Below are 16,310 nucleotides of genomic sequence, written 5' to 3'. Positions count from 1 at the left end.
TACGTGTAATGTACAATACATTAAATTGCAAAACAAATCAGTATTCATTTCAGTCAAATTACAGCTTCTTTATTCAGTGAACCACAGACTCGATCTCCTCCGAACAAAGGAGTGAAAAATGGACAGCTTTTGAAAAAGCTCACTTACACTGGATGAAAAGACGTCAAGCACGCGCTGTTCTGTAACAACTCCTTTATAATGGTTCATAAAGAATATATCAATGTGAAGCCTCTGCCATTTCAAACACTGCAATTGAACATCTATGCCATTCATGGATACTAAAGAGCATCACTTAGACAATACAGTACAAAACCATGAACAGCTATCTGATACACTGAAGACCATCCCAGCGCACAGTTCACAGGAGAGGATCCATAAAGAGGACAGTAACATTATTTCAGTTTTTAGGGGTAACAGATGGAGTGTCTTTTCTGTAGTGCATCATTTGAACCATTTATGGAAACTTTTGAGGTGTTGAAACAAAGCTCTGATGAAAAATACAAGGATAAGACCAACAGCTGATATCAATGGAAGACTATTACCGTTAGTGCTTCAAAGACGATCCCTGAACCTAATTTATATTGTCCGTTTTTAAAAAATGACAGAGTACACCAGAGATCCAGAAATGACTGAACATTATTAAACCAGAGTTCAGGCAGTGAGAAAAGAACAGAAACTAAGGAGGTCACAGACCCATGAAGAGGCTGACCACATTTCTTGAGTCCATTTTGTCTCCAAATGAGGCTGAAGTTGTTTTATGTGGTTGCTAAACATTGTTATCTAAAATTTTCAGTCACTGACTAATATTTTCCAGTAAAAGGACAATAAACCTTTTCTTCCCTAGCTCCTTCCTTGGGTGTCTTCTTAAGGCATATAAGAGGTCGGTGATGTGTATGCTGGATGTGCTGTCAATTTAGCTTAGCGTCCCATTGTAGGCATGGTCACAGCTGGGCTGGTCACAGTGGCATCCTCGGCCTTCCACTGGGAAGTCACAGTCTTGATCTGTGTGTAAAACTGGATGCCCTGGTGAGAAAGAGACATATGTACTGTGTCAGTAAACCAGTTTATGTGTAAGTCCTTTTTTGTGATCTGAACAGCTGTGATTTTCACCTGTTTGCCGTAGAAGTTGGTGTCTCCTCTGAATGAGCCTCTGGATCCAGTGAAGGAGAACATGGGGAGGGGGACAGGGATGGGAACATTCACGCCAATCTGTTCAAACACAAAATACATGGATAAGAATTTATACTCGACAATGTAGGGGCACAAATATAGAAAGGATCAGGTTGTACATTGTGTATTTGTTTGACAAAACTTTAAAATTTGAGGATCAATTTGTTTAAAAGTCAAGTGTGACATTTAAAAAAGCTTTCATCTTCAACAAACGCGTTCCTCTGAGCTCCCACTAAGTAAATGTGAAGGAGACATTCATCCTTACAGAGGAACCTCTTTTAAAAACTCATCTATCAGCTTGAGAAAGACTACGGATCTGAAACTGTACATCATCTCCAGTGGAACAAGACTTCATTATCACACTGTCACACAGTCTGGACCAGACTTACTGCAAATTGGCTCTTTTCCACATTAATGCAGGTTTGAGACTGTTCCAAAGAATTTATATGCTGGCAGTTGGCATCTGGCAGACAGTGTATTGAATCTTTGCTATTTCCTCATTATTTGTTTGGAAAAAAGTAAATACTGAGTTAAAAAAAAAAACATACTTTTGTAATAAAGCTAGAAAATAGAGGATCAGTTTGAGTTTGTTTTCCAAATCTATTTTGAATCTAATGGTTTTATCTGCTGTAACAATTCATCATTGTAAAAACATCTTCTTAACTTGCTTTCAGTGCACATGAAAGACTACGCTGATGTTTTAAAAGACTTAAATGCCACAAAGAATAAGCAGAAGAGGCTTGGGTATAAAGGAGGAAGCGTTAAATGTAGAAGAGAAAAATCAGCACTGGGTGTTTCACTTTTATGAATTCTTCATAGCATTTCTCCTCTGAGCTTTCATGTCACACCAGTAAATATTCCCACTTCACATGAACAATGTCTGTTTCCTCTTTTTGAAACAGAACGCCTCCCACACAAATCTGTTTACTCATCAAAGTCTCTCTCAGGTAACTCACTGAGGACCAGAAATAAACTCAAAAAGGTGACTGTCACTTTGGATCATGACAAACAATGTGAAAATCATGTAACACATCAGCTCTCTGGAAGGATTCCTCCTGTGCCGTGTTACCCAGCTTTGGAAATACTGCTCTCACCTGGCCGACGTCCACCTCATGCGTGTATTTGCGTGCTGTGGCTCCATTAGTGGTGAAGATGGCTGTGCCGTTGCCATAGGGGTTACTGTTGATCAGGGAAATGGCTTCATCCAGACTGTCAGCCTCGAGGACGACGAGCACTGGACCAAAGATCTCCTCTGTGTAACACTTCATGCTAGGCTGGAAGGAACAGAGGAAAGATCACGCCTCGGTCTCCTTTGATAATCAAGCAGCACCGTGAAAACCAACTTTCCGTTAGCTGCTTAACCTGGAAAATGACTTAATCTCCTTGGGGTGAAGGCGAGCAGTAGAGCTGGTCCAACCTGTGCTCATCTCTAAATTCTTCAGACGCCATTTAAAGTGCTGCATTATGCATAACATTACATCCTGCAGCTGCCTTTACAGATTACAACTTTGAGTAGTCTATGCACACAGCTGGGACACAATGCTCAAATGAGACCATCTGACTCACTTATCCAACGCAGGCTAAAGCTCGAAACACAATTTTTTGTTTTTAAATAATTGAAGAGGAGATTAAATGAACACTATCTGCAGAGTTTAACAGATGTATATAGAGTCTCTGTGGATTTGCAAAGCATCTTGGACAGCAGGTCAAAAACATGCTGTCTTGTGTATTGCATGGTGCAAACAGCAGTGGGATACCAAAGTATTTCTGGCAAAGATGATTTCACATTCCTGTATTGAGCATTTTTTCTGGTACACCAAAGAGAGTACAGTTATTGGAATATAGCCAAATGTTTCCAGAGCTACTCCAAAGGGTATGTAAAGCAGGGGTTCACATGGTATGTGCTGTATAAGACTTGAATAAGTACAGTATGTAGCCTTGGACTAAAATGTTTAATATTCATACGATTTGGAAGGAAGAAAAACTGCTTATATTAATTCAATGATTAGAAAAGTATCAGGAATAATAACTTAAGAAAGAAGTTTACAGACTTATGACTTACTCGAAAAAGGACAAAAATGTTTCCATCTTAAAATGTTTGGACATTGAGAGCATCATCAAGACTATAAAAACTAAACTCTTTGATACTTTTGGTGGTTGATGAAAGTGTAATTTTGCATGTTGCCTCTTTTCTCTCACCTGAACATTTCCCAGGATGGTAGGTCCTACAAAGTTTCCATTTTCATATCCTTTGACGGTAACATTTCTCCCATCCAGCAGCAGCGAGGCTCCCTCATCCACCCCACTCTGAATCAAATACTCCACTCTGGCTCTGGCTTCAGGGGAGATTAAGGGACCCACATCTGCTCCTGGCTGATCACCTTGAGGACACAAACATGTCACATCTATCTCTCTGAAGGGCAACACCATGCTACAAAGGCTAAAGAACTGATTTAATGTAAAGCGTTTATTGGAGTCGTTGTTTTTGTGCTGACAAAGTGACCAATGAGGCTACCTGCGTTCACTCGTAGTGACTTAGAGCGCTCCACTAGCTCTGGGAGCCACTCACGAGACTCTCCTACAAAAATAGCCGTGGAGAGAGCCATACAGCGCTGTCCAGCTGCTCCGAACGCAGCACCAACCAGCTGATTGAGGGTGTTCTCTTTGTTGGCGTCAGGCATCACCACGCCGTGGTTTTTGGCACCCTAAAACAGAAAATATAGGACACTACTTTGTGGGGTTTCTCTACAGTTTCACAGCTGGACTTCAAACAGAAGCAGAACGGTTATAATCACATGTGTTTCACCTATCAGCATTCGACAGCTGAGCACTTAGGTGTTGTCTTGGTAACAGTAGCAGTGAACAGTCTGCTTTTGTCCATATGGGGACAACTTTAATGTGTGGATCATTATGGAAAGAAACTCCAGCTTGACGAGATGTAGGATATATGTTGTCTGATAATGTTATAACTGCAGTGAACCAGTGAGTTCAGGTGTACCATGTTGGACTGCACTCTCTTGCCGTTCTTGGATCCCCGCTCGTAGATGTACTCGCCTGCCGAGTTGGAGCCCACAAAGCTGATGGCTTTGATGGAGGGATGGTCACAGATGAAGTTCACAGCTACACAAAGATAAAAACAGATTTAAAACCCTCTTTATCTGTAACACATCCTTTGGGTGCAGAGTGAAACACAAAGGGTCAGATCCAGTGATTCAAATCCTGTTGTCTGGAACGCTTTAGAATAACTTACACTTATAGGCTGTGCACACGATGGAAATTTCCTACCTCCATACTGCCGGGGGTATGTGATGAGTGTTTGAATCATCCTTGGACCTTTACCCACTGCCTATTATACACACAGATTGTGTTTTTCTGAATGCACATGGAGACAGGCACTCACCTGCGTGCTGACCGTGGATGATGTTGAGCGTACCATCTGGTGCCCCAGCGTCCTGGAGCATTTTGGCAAGGAGCATGGTGCATCCTGGGACCCGTTCAGAGGGCTTCATCAGGTAGGTGTTGCCACATACCATGCCAATGGGGAACATCCACAGGGGGATCATGGCGGGGAAGTTAAAAGGGGCGATGCCAGCGCAGACGCCAATGGGCAGGCGGTAGGTGTAAGTGTCCATGTCCTTGGTGATGGAAGGTAAGGTCTCACCCAGCATGAGGGAGGTAATGCTGCAGGCGTGTTCAACCACCTCTGAGGGGTGAAGAAGAGGACACAGGATGATGAATAGTAAACAATGCTGAGGATGCAGATTACAAATTAAACAGGTCTTTGGAACAACGTGGATTTGAATTGCAAACATTTTTCTTTAACTCCTGCTCATTTAATCAGCACATGCTTAAAGAAAATGCTTTTCATTCGCAGCAGCTGAGGGAGAAGTTTACGTACTTCTCCTAACCATCCTTCTGATGTGTATACCTGTATTCATACATATCTGCATTCATGTTCTGTTTAGGGCTGCAGCTATCGAATATTTTAGTAATCGAGTATTCCACTGGAAAATTCTATCGAGTAATTGGATAAAACACGTTTCTGTGTGGTTAAGGAGCAATTATTTTTCAAATGAAAATTGGTTTATTACTTGTGGGGAAACAAGTGATTTTGGGTGATATATTTAAAACTCAATGTAATCTGACTAGATGTGGGACATTTTAACCAGGAATAATACATAACTACCACTCTTTGATCTTAAAACGATTCCTTGAAGCGCAGGAAATTCCTTAGGGATGGGAATTGATAAGATTTTGTCAATACCAATGCCCTTGATTCTTGATTGAATCCCTTATCAATTCCTGTTGTGACTTTTCTTGGTACAAAAAGTAGCTTTACAGGTTTTCTGTGTCAACAACAAGTAGTCCATCTAGTGTCTCAAAGTGGTTATTGCAATGGTTTAAGCTGTTTGGAAGCTATCTGTAGTTATGAAGTCAGCAATGAGCCTTTCATTAGCCTGTTAGCTTTTGACATTTGAAATTCTCAGTATTTTTTTACAAAGAGTTGATGTGATATGTTTCTGTGATGAAAGTTAAAATTCTATTCTGAAGCTGAAGTTATACTGATGTATGCTAACTGCTAGCATATCAGTGCAGTTTCCCTATTTTGCTATTTTGTTATTTAAGTAAATAAGGTGATTTATGCCATTTTGAATGTACTGAATATGAATCTCCTGAGAGAGAGTAATGTACACTTCTTTATGAAGTCGGTTCTTCAGTAAAACTTCAAGCTGAAAATCCTGAATCAGAGTTTTCTTGGGAAATGTTATCTAACTGCTAAGCTAAGATAGCTGCAGCAGACTAGTCAACTCTGGCACAATGTAAAGAATTGATAAGGGAATCATTAAGAACAAAGGCTAATGATATTGATGGATTGAAACATTTCTTATCGATTCTCAACAGGAACCAGTTTTCGATTCCCATCCCTAAAATTCCTCGATCATTTTTTTGTAATAGGGCTATTCAAATTATTGGAGGGATTACTTCAGCCCTAGTTCTGTTTTCCTCAGTTTTACGATGACACTGTACAGACTGAGGAGATGCATCACACTAAATGTTATCTCAGCTATAATGGCTGTTGTAACTTCTTCAGGACAAAGTGAAAAAATAAGCCAAGTAAATAATAAAAACAGAGTTTAACAATATGGAACAATAAAAATTAATAGAGGCACCTCTAGAAATTGTAATAGATTAATTAAATAATTATGTGTGAGTGTTAATTCAACCCATGAATGAACTGTAATAGAAGCATTGAAGTCTTCATGCATCATTGGTCCCAGCACTGTGGGAAATCTCTCATGTTGGCAGCACACCTGCAGATGTAGCCTGACTTTCAGCTGATAAGTTTATGAGTGCGTCTGCCAGAATAACTCGGGCATCCCCAAACTGGGAGCTCTACCAAGAACAAATAAACTCTGGCAGCTCCATCCTGGAATAACAAGAATACATCTTCACTGACTTGAAGTGTGTACGGCTCTTTTAATTTCTCAACATGCTTTTCATGCTCATTTGCCAAAGTGAACATGTACACATCAGAGAGGAGGCGAAGGTGCACTTAAATTATCTTTATATAGAAATGCAACTAAAAGCTGAAGCTCCTGCTAAAATAAAGACTCAACAATGTTCACTGCAGGGATACCATTTCTTTGGCCATTGTTGTGCTATAATTAGACACTCTGAAAGCCTCTGTACGCCAATATGGCCAAAAAATAACCCTTGCCCCATTATTAATTTAAAAGTGAGAATAGTGTTGGGTTTCACGCAGATAATTGACATCCTGCAGCCACTCAGCTCACTCAGGCAGAGGAACAAAGGGTTGCCAAAGACGCAGACTTTTCATCAAGAGATACAGAGACTACAGACATCAGTTTGAGCAGGGGAATCTGATCCCTGCTGTATATTCACCTGCACTCTAATCTAATCAGGACATCAAAACCCCGCAGCACAGCAGGGGATCTATGGTTTACTTACGAAGTCCTCTGAATACATCGCCCTCTGCATCAGCAAGGGTTTTGCCCTGCTCCAAGGTGATTATTTTAGCCAGTTCTTTCTGAAATATTAAAAAGAGAATTTTAAATTTAATGCATCAGTGAAGAAACAAGATTTTTTAAAAGCTGCAATGATTCACTGATAAGCTGATACAAGAAGTTTCACTTTTTTAGGTAATGATTGAGAGCTTTAGTCAATTTTACAAGCACACAAATAAAACATTTGTTTGATTTCTTAAATTTGAATTAGCTGCTCCTCTTCATCATCTGTCACTGGGTTCAGGTGTTGGTTGGACAGAGAGTTAAGAAAATTTCAGTCCAAGAAATTCCTGTTAAGCTTATAAACTATGTTTGAACAAAACAATAATCCTTTAACAATGAAAATAACCAGCAGAAAAAAGCAAAACTAAATATTTTGGGGTTTTTTTTAACTACCTTTAGTTCTCATATAACCATTAAACACACAGATCTCCTTACAATGTTGTCCTTGATGAGCTGCTGGTAGCGCAGGAAGATCTGTTGCCTGCTGAGGATGGAGGTCTCAGACCAGGACTGGAAGGCTCTGGAGCAGGAATCTGCAGCTGCCAGCATCTCCGTCTGTGTAGCTTTGGGAACTCGTCCCACCACCTCATTAGTGGCCTGAGGAGAAAAAGACACGATACAGACAGTTTGACTTGGAGCAGGATCAGTTACAGACTGATGCTGTCATTAATGCATTCATACAAATAATCAAATGTTTGTTTTCTGTCCTTAACAGGTTTGTTATTGAACGTGGTGGCTGTTTTCTGCATGCTTTTCTCACCAATCCTTGCTTAGGCAGACACTTACAGTTGTCAAGCTGAACTACAGCAGGACTGGGCTTCAGGACAAAAATAAAACACAGCTGGCTGAGCGCAGACTGGACCCTGATTTATCCTGCTTTGCAAATTAAGCAACCAGAGTTATTTTCCTCCTGCAAACGATTATAAGTTACTACTACAAGCTTGCACTGGTTATTTGCAGCCACATGATGTCAGAGCTTTTATTACTACAGCCTCTTCACAGGTTGGATGTAGTTCATCTGCGAGTACTTACAGGGTTGTGGATGTCAAGCCATTCAGAGGTGTTGGACTCGACGAACTTGCCGTCAATGAACAGCTTGGTGGTGGGCTGGAGGATAACAGAGGCATATCATTTACTCCAGGCCTTCCTGGTTACATCCAAACAGAGTTAATCAAGGACATCCATACATTACAGCAGCATATACAATCACTTTATAAGGAGTTAATACATGAGACAGTCTCCTACTTCAGAAGCTGGCTTTCCATTCAACTCTACAAAGTAATTCTAGGAAGCTTCTGAGTATGGTTGTGTGTTAAAAGAGATGGTGATAGTATTCAGTATGGCTACCGTACAAGAGCTGGTTTCTTATTTGTAGCTCACTTTCATTTGCCTCAACAATGCAATTAGCAAAAGAGGAGTGATTTTAAAAACAGCCAAAAAGGCACTTACATACAGAAAGACTAAACTCTGAAATCTCTGCACTAACACAGTGAAGGGATTCAAACCCACAAACTCTTAAATGTTATGTTATATATTTCACTCTTAAACTTCACAAACCTCTTTCTGTATATAACCTCTTGCAACCACAGCCATCGCATGTGTTTATGCACACATACTAGGGGTACACGGATCACAATTTTCTGGCAATCACTGATCTTTAAAAAGCCGGACCTGCCAATACCGATTTTACATTATTATTATTATTATTTTACATTTTTTATAACTGACGACATATTCCTTCAATGTTCCAATCTTATTCTATTGAAAATCATTGAACAACACCTGTGAAACAATACACTCCTTATTTTTTAACTTAAACAACCAATAAAGTGTCCTGAGTTTTAGGTCTCACAGCAAAAGACAACAATGGTTGGCTGTAGGGCTGCACGATTATCGCAATCGCAATCGCAATGTCAGCACATGCAATTCAGATTTTTCTCCATGATAACCAAGCAAGTCTGTAGACTCATCATGACACAACTTTTTTTATTTAATCGCAAGCACAATCGCAATCGCAATATTGTCCACCTAATCACAAATCGCACCTTTTCCCCAAATCGTGCAGCACTAGTTGGCTGTCAGACCTTGCCAGAGGTATATAAGATCAGTTTCATATGTAAGGATGGACCAATCACCGATCTCCCAAAATTAAGGAAATTGTCACTGATCGATCGATGCACATCTAACACATACACTCACCAAAATTACTTCATTTACCCCTCCCTCTTCACTTTTCATCGTTTTCTCATTTTACCACTTTGTTTACATCAGCATTTCAACATGGGGTTTTTCTTCTCATTTCTTTTCAACTTTAATCTTGGCTCTACTTTAAGTTTTATAGCTTGAGCTGGTATAGACATGTTTCTGCTTAAAGGGGCTGTGTTGACTTTCTGGGAAAGCTACTGTTAGCACTTGAAAAGCAACTGTCATCATGCGGAGGTAGCTCTCACTGAGGCGTGTGTTTGTTTTGCAACAAATGAATGGAGAGTAGATCTTTTTTTTTTTTTTTTTTTAACACTTCTTTTGTTTTTTGTTCAAGACAACTTTTTAGCAGATATAAAGTGGCAAGGTGATGCATGTTAATGATTATGTAGTGCTATATTTAAACGTGACAACAAGTAAACTTTGTAAACTCAGTTTGTACCGTAGTTTACAACCTCAGCGCTAACATGACCTCACTCATCATTTTATTGATAGACTCTCAAGTTTGAACAGACCACTGCAGAATAACTGCTGCATGTGGGTTGGAATGAACATTATCACAAACAGCTAAGCCTGTGCTCTATCACTCTCACATTTCTTTCTCAGCTTTCTTCTGCTCCTCTTTTCTTCTCCTTTTTGCCAGTTCAGCTCCAGTGTCTGCCATTACTACAAATTTAATCCAAGGAATCGATTTCAAGAGAAGAAGAAGCAGATGAAGATCTCTCTTCTCACTGCTAAACTTTGTCAGCCAACGTTGTGTTGTAACAGGGACTTCTACATGCTGTACATCTATCTGGTCCTGTAAGATCAGGACAGATATACAGGAAATCACAATTACAAATACAAATCTTGTTTTTTATTATACACAATTTGAGACAAGATTATTATTTGCAAATGCAAGAGTTTTTTTTGAATCACCTAGGCCATGTCCACACATAGCCAGGTATTTGGGAAACTGCATACATTTTTATATGTTTAGCCCTGTCATCCACATGACACCACAGTTTTATGTCCCTGAAAGGATGTTTTCTGAGAACTCCAGCCAAAGTGAAGATTTCGGAAAACTCTGATCTTGTGGTTTTGTGTAGACGGTGGGAAACAAAGTTTTTGATTCTCAAACATCACAGCTGAATGACGCGGGTTCATTCTGATTTCTGATTGGATAGCAAGGGTTTTAAGTCAGAAAAACACTACTCACTATGGGTTTTGCATGCTTCAAGCCACACTAACCAGCGAATTTGCCCGATGCGTGTGGGCTAAAGTATTTCTGAAAACGAATGAGGGGGGTCTTTATTTTTGAAAATACCTGGCTACGTGTGTACAAGGCTTCAGAAAGCCCATTGTCAACTATGTTGATTATGTGTAAAAGTGAAAGACAGCTGAGAAAAAAGGAGGAGGACAAAAGGGGGGCATTGTTAAAACTGTAAATATGATAGTTTTTGTTGTTTTGCTCTTACGATAATACAAGACGTTAAAAAAGCAATTCTTTCTTATGGTTAACTTTTATGTTTTACCACTTTCTTTTCCAAATCACAGTTGGACGCATCTGTAGGCAGTTAGGTCTTTTATTTTTGAAGGCCTGTTCCAACGAGAGGCAACAAAGCCTCAGGCAGGGGGTGGTTTTGGTCATGGCAGCAGTATGCGCAACCCAAGTAACAATGGTTGCAACTGGCAAAAAGACAGAGCCAGAAGAGAAAATTAAAAGTAGGTACATTTGGAGCACACATTTCTCTAAAAGGCCTCAAAACTAATTAAGTTTTGATTGTAGCTAATGGGCTGCTCAGAAAGGTTTTCATAATTCACGGTCAAATTTGTTGTGTGCAAGTATATTCATGAGATGCTTCCAGTCTCACATTAAAGCTAATAAAGTCTAGCAGTTTTTTAATTGAGAAACTTTTTAATGGCAAAAATGGTGCAACGATTTACGCCTACATTTGTTTAGACGCTTCCATCTTTGTAAAAGTAGTAGTACATTAAAATTCAAAAGAGAAATTTGGGTTATGGGTTGTTTGGATTTATGCTTTCACAAATTCTGTGCCTGAAAGTCTAAGTGCATTTTCTTTGATTTAATATCACCCTTTTATGCTGTGGTTAGTGCAAAATCTTAATAGGGAGAGCTGCCTTGCTAAATTATAACCAGCTGAATAAATATGCCATGATAAACAGAATCTGAAAACATAGTTTGTAAAGACCAATAAATGGACCAGGCAGGAAAGGTCAGCCATGTGCTTTCCAGAGATTTATCCAGACATTGATAAATAAATAAACAAAAATCATGAGAAATAAAAACATACCCATGCATTCAGAAGAAATGTCTCAATATTTTGCTTTTAGGAAACATTAAGATTTCCCATTTTAAACTGATTATAAGATGTCACTAAACTTCATGTAAGTTATAGCGGTGAAGGGCTTGTCTGTTAGATGTATAGCACGCAGGAACCTAGCATCAGGAATCATATGGCCCATCGTCTAGAAGATAATTCAAAGCTCCTGTGAAAAACGTTGGGGTAATCTTTATCATAGCTACTTCTGTGAACAATCTGATCTTGCTCTGGACATAAAAAAATAGTTTTAAATTGATTTTCTGGTTAAAATAAATCTCATGCTGCGGTCATTTAGTGTAAAACATTCAACTCAAACTTAATCTTTAGACCAGTCAATAAAAACCTTTACACTCAGCTGCATGGTGCTTATTTTCTTCTCTGTTACCTAAAATTAATAAATTGAAAACAGTTAATGTTCATACAAATGGTCTCAAATGGTTTGCCTTTGAAGCCCATGCTGAGGCATCAGTTTTACCGACTGATAAAGAAGTTGTTCGAAGTATTATGATACTGATATTGCCGTTACGTCCTAACTTTTATTAACCACAACAAAAAAATAGGATTTTATCTAAAACTTTGTTAACATGTTAAGAAAATATGCTGTTGATTTGGTATTTTGAGGGCCTACTAATCAAATGATAAAAGTGTCGCAGGAAAGAAGTTTCGTTGAGGGGGTCTCAAATTATGAAAGACACCTGTGTGCTGAACAAAACAGCGCAACAACAACACTACAACATGTGGACTCTCAACTCCTCACTAAGTTAATAAAGTTGGTCGTTGGGGGCTCTTACCACAGTGGACGTGGAGTAACAACGACCAAGCTGGAAGGGAGCCTGCAATAAATAAAGATCACAGCATTAATGCAACTATCAAACACATGAAACTCACTGTCCACTCCTGCTCAGCTGATGCAAATGGATCTGCGCTTACTTGTCAAACACTGATTGCATATCAATATTAAATACCTCCGCAGAGTAAGTGGAGGGTCGTGAGGTTGCGTGAAACGTGTATGTTAGGCAACGACTTAGCTAGCAGCTGAGCTTGTTAGCTACTTGAGTTGCATGGGCGTCAAACAGAAGCCAACTGATTCGTAAAAAACTTGAATGCAATTTTTGTTTATACCTTCTTTGCCAAAAAGGACCGAAGGAGAACTGCTGCCATTGTGAATGGTCAGGTTTCTGTTTCCCTGCTCCAAAGCCCTTCAGCCGACCCACGAAACAGGAGCGCAAAGACAACTTCGGCTAGCAGTAATGTAGCAGAGCGTGGGACAGTGGGATATAATGCTGCGTTGAAATTCGATCTGCAAAAGCTGGAGCTTTGATTTTTAGCGGCTGAGACCGATCCACATACTTTGTTGATCTGTCAGAGTCTCGCGCGGCAGTATTCGCTGTTTCCATCCATTTTGGGCGGGTCATACTTGGTTTAAAAGCCAATCAGTGCGCCCAATTAACAAACCGCCCTAAAATAAAACAATCTGATTGGATGTTTCTACAAACAGAAAGAAGTGCCGTTTCTTTTGCTTATTAAACCTAAAAAAAAACCAGCTTCGGTTACTTTTGTTCGTGTACTTTCCATTCGGTCTTTGAATTCCTACACCCACTGCGGATTTTCGCTTTTCGACAAGCTTTATTTCTTGACAGATTTTACTTTTAGATGTGAAAGAAACACTTTTCGACAGGTAACAGTTTCCATGGCAACATGCTTACAGGCAACATGGAGTTTCTACATTGGAGTTGCTCTGATGTTGCAAGATGGATTGAGTCTTTAGGATTTCCCCAATATAAAGTAGGTAAACATTTACCTCACTAAGCAGTGATCATAACAGGATATGTTCCTGTCACACTTCATGAGCTGTGACCTCATTCTTCATTTCTATTGCAGGCATGTTTCATGGATAACCTCATCACCGGGAGAAAGCTCATTTATGTGAACTGCATCTACCTGCCAAGACTTGGAATCACAGATTTTAAAGACATGCAGGTATAAGGAAGAGTGAGGAGCTGCAGTTTTTGATTCTAACCTTCAAAAAGGGATTGATGTCACTACGGGGACTTGTTTACATATCAAAGATGGAGTCTCACACAATGTTCAAAGAAGTTTCAACAGGCTGAGTAGCACCACGATAATGATGCTATTGTTGAAACCACTGTACTCTGCGTAACCTGCCCTCACCATCTGGTGCTGAAACAACTTGTTTTTTTAAGCAAGTTTGTCTTCTATTTAAATCCTGAGAAGTGATCCTTATTTAAGTGCCCTGATTCTACAACTACACATACCAGGGCTTTGTTGTGAATTATTTTAGTCTGTAATCAAATGATGTGGGGCTTTATCGATTAATAACAAATGAAAATGATAAATAAAAACGGACAGAGAAAAGAACCCAGCACTGTACACCAAACATCTCAGTGAGCTCTAAGTGGGCTGCAAGCACTAAAATAAATGTTGTCTAGTCTATGCCAACTCTGTTGCACATCCTGCTTGGCACCTCTACACTCTTTTCTTTGAGTGGTGTGACATCCAATTAAATTGTGCATTGTAACTGAGCATCACTGCCCGCAGACACCTCAGATCAGATGTAACACATATACACTGTTTACAGTGAAAGCAGTGTTTTTCTTATCGCTCCCTGAGGTCACAGCTAAATTGGCTGGAAGCGCTTGTATGTATTCAGTGCTGCCTCAGTGCAGGAGCATCAAACCACATATCAACAGACAGGCAGACTCAGTTAAGAATCTCTGTTTAGAGAAGATGATATAGTTGTTTAGCCTCTAACACTTTGATCTATTTGTTTTCTGGGGTTGTAACTCTGTCAGATTATTCTCCTATGATGCCAGATCTCCGTCAAAGAGGAGAAACTCTCACTCCAAGAGTGACTGCCTTATCAAATGGAGGTTAGATGTCGTAAACATCCACTTTATCAAAGGATTGAACCCTGCTGTGCATCCTGCAGGTCATCTCTGCTCATGTGCGAGAGCTCCTTGGGATCACAGAGACCCCGTGGAGTTCCAGCATCGCTGACCCTCCACGGGACCACATGGGCCTGTTCCTGGAGAGGAAGAGCCGGACAGGTGAACAGGCAGACAGCCTCATCTTTAACCACCAGTTTCCTGGGCGATAGGCATAAGAATAAATGTAAATCACATTACTGAAAATGTCCAGAAAACAATGTGTGGTTTTGCATCGTAAATTGACTTCTTACACTGAGACTCCCACTGTGCTATAAAGCTCTATAATCGACCATAAACAGTGGTGCTGATATTATTAGCATTGTTCTTATTGCCACTTTCTGCCATGTTCTACCATTATTCACAGGGATGCTGAGATCCAATAATCAGTATCAGTACCGGTTCAATACCAGCCAGAATTATGAGATTGGACATATTAAACAGTTGTATAAGTTTTCTGGCCTAATCCTTGAGCTGCTAACATTACTTTGCATGGCATGCCATACAGACATAGCCGAGCGAGCTGCTGATAGTTGAAGCACATGTCAAGTGAGCAGAAACTAGAGCAAGAGTGAGACCGGTCAGCAGCGCTGTGTTGTAATGATAGCTATGTGGGCTTACTTTGGACTTTAAGAGGAAAAAAAGGTTCTGGCTTTTCGTTTCACATTCCGACTCACTGGAGCTGTACAGAACAACATGCATAGTGATTTAAACGAATTGTCCTTTACTTTAGAGTTTAAGATCATTCAGGTTGGTTTAAGTTGTAATGGCGGTTTGTGGCAAAATAAACACTTTTAGTAACAGGAGGAAAATCATGAGAAAGTTGTGTTAGTGTCTAATATTTATGTTTGTAGTCTCACACTGTCTCGTGAGAGTTGTCTTCAGGTCAACCTTGGATTTAACTGTGTCGTAAGGCATGCACACAAATTCATAATACCTCTTACAGCAGAGCATGTAAAATAGATAAGATTACTTTAACATCAAAACTACCTGAAGTTTATTGGAATTAATAAGCTCAAAACATATTTTAGCTGGGTTTTTTACCAATCATTTTTTGAAAACACAAAATAAAAAAGTATGCTGCCTCCTCTTTACCTTTTCAGTAAATTTTATCACTGCAAACTCAAGTATCAGATCAGGACTAGGTATCAGTAGATAAAAACGTATCAATTTTGGGGGCAAAATATGCCAAGTGGGATATCCCTAATTATGAAAGTACACATGAAATCACCTATGTTCATGTAAATATAGATCACTGTTAGTTTAGATTTTGTATATCATTATTTTTTTATTTATTTTTTGATTGATGTTATTACTATTTTGTTTTTGATATGTGTTTAACTGTTGATGTGTTTTATTCTTGGTCCTTCTATTTGTACACAGGTTTAGGCAACATGTTTAAAAATAAATTAATTAATTAAAAAACTTCTTGCCAATAAAGCTTATTTTGAATTTGAATTTGTAAGCTTTTGCCAGAATATTCAGTTATAGCAAATGAAATCCAAACCATGAGTCTGGTTCTGTTCGAGGTTTCTGCCTCTTTAAAAGACTTTTTTCTGTTTAATGCTGCCAAGATTGCTCACTAGTGGGTGAATAAAACTAACTACCAAGGAGCAACCATCAACTGGATGTAGTTTGAC

The 16,310-nt window shown here is 39.4% G+C and overlaps 2 protein-coding genes across 2 annotated transcripts; one reads left to right on the top strand and one right to left on the bottom strand.

Annotated features, from left to right (window-relative positions):
• Positions 1-65: 65 nt before the first annotated feature.
• On the bottom strand, positions 66-13,085 carry LOC141801848 (methylmalonate-semialdehyde/malonate-semialdehyde dehydrogenase [acylating], mitochondrial-like). The gene is made up of 12 exons (XM_074685151.1): positions 12,848-13,085; positions 12,517-12,558; positions 8,232-8,306; positions 7,635-7,796; positions 7,141-7,219; positions 4,571-4,873; positions 4,169-4,290; positions 3,686-3,875; positions 3,370-3,551; positions 2,265-2,444; positions 1,111-1,209; positions 66-1,023 (listed from the first exon to the last, which is right to left on the bottom strand). Exons 1-12 carry the CDS (start codon positions 12,884-12,886, stop codon positions 919-921), a joined length of 1,578 nt encoding a protein of 525 aa, XP_074541252.1. The 5' UTR covers positions 12,887-13,085; the 3' UTR covers positions 66-918.
• Positions 13,086-13,267: 182 nt separating this feature from the next.
• Positions 13,268-15,922, top strand: LOC141802103 (sterile alpha motif domain-containing protein 15-like). The gene is made up of 3 exons (XM_074685521.1): positions 13,268-13,510; positions 13,607-13,705; positions 14,676-15,922. The coding sequence occupies exons 1-3, from the start codon at positions 13,424-13,426 to the stop codon at positions 14,841-14,843; spliced, it is 354 nt and encodes a 117-aa protein (XP_074541622.1). The 5' UTR covers positions 13,268-13,423; the 3' UTR covers positions 14,844-15,922.
• The last annotated feature ends 388 nt before the right edge of the window (positions 15,923-16,310 follow it).

This window comes from Halichoeres trimaculatus, unplaced genomic scaffold (genome assembly GCF_033239565.1).
Source record: "Halichoeres trimaculatus isolate MK-OKI-2021-1 unplaced genomic scaffold, fHalTri1.1 fHalTri1_scaffold_13, whole genome shotgun sequence".
Taxonomy (NCBI): domain Eukaryota; kingdom Metazoa; phylum Chordata; class Actinopteri; order Labriformes; family Labridae; genus Halichoeres; species Halichoeres trimaculatus.
The sequence above is the reverse complement of the archived record's forward strand: the minus strand, read 5'-3'. Positions and strand labels throughout refer to the sequence as shown.

Bases quoted from the DNA above. Each gene is read 5' to 3' on its own strand.
- LOC141801848 (XM_074685151.1), bottom strand. From the start codon at position 12,886: ATGGCAGCAGTTCTCCTTCGGTCCTTTTTGGCAAAGAAG. The intron at 4,291-4,570 runs GTGAGTGCCTGT...ATCTTTGTGTAG, and splicing joins CATCCACGGTCAGCACGCAG to CTGTGAACTTCATCTGTGAC. The intron at 2,445-3,369 runs GTGAGAGAAAAG...TGTTCCTTCCAG, and splicing joins CCATCCTGGGAAATGTTCAG to CCTAGCATGAAGTGTTACAC.
- LOC141802103 (XM_074685521.1), top strand. From the start codon at position 13,424: ATGCTTACAGGCAACATGGAGTTTCTACATTGGAGTTGCTCTGATGTT. The intron at 13,511-13,606 runs GTAGGTAAACAT...TTTCTATTGCAG, and splicing joins TAGGATTTCCCCAATATAAA to GCATGTTTCATGGATAACCT. The intron at 13,706-14,675 runs GTATAAGGAAGA...TGCATCCTGCAG, and splicing joins CAGATTTTAAAGACATGCAG to GTCATCTCTGCTCATGTGCG.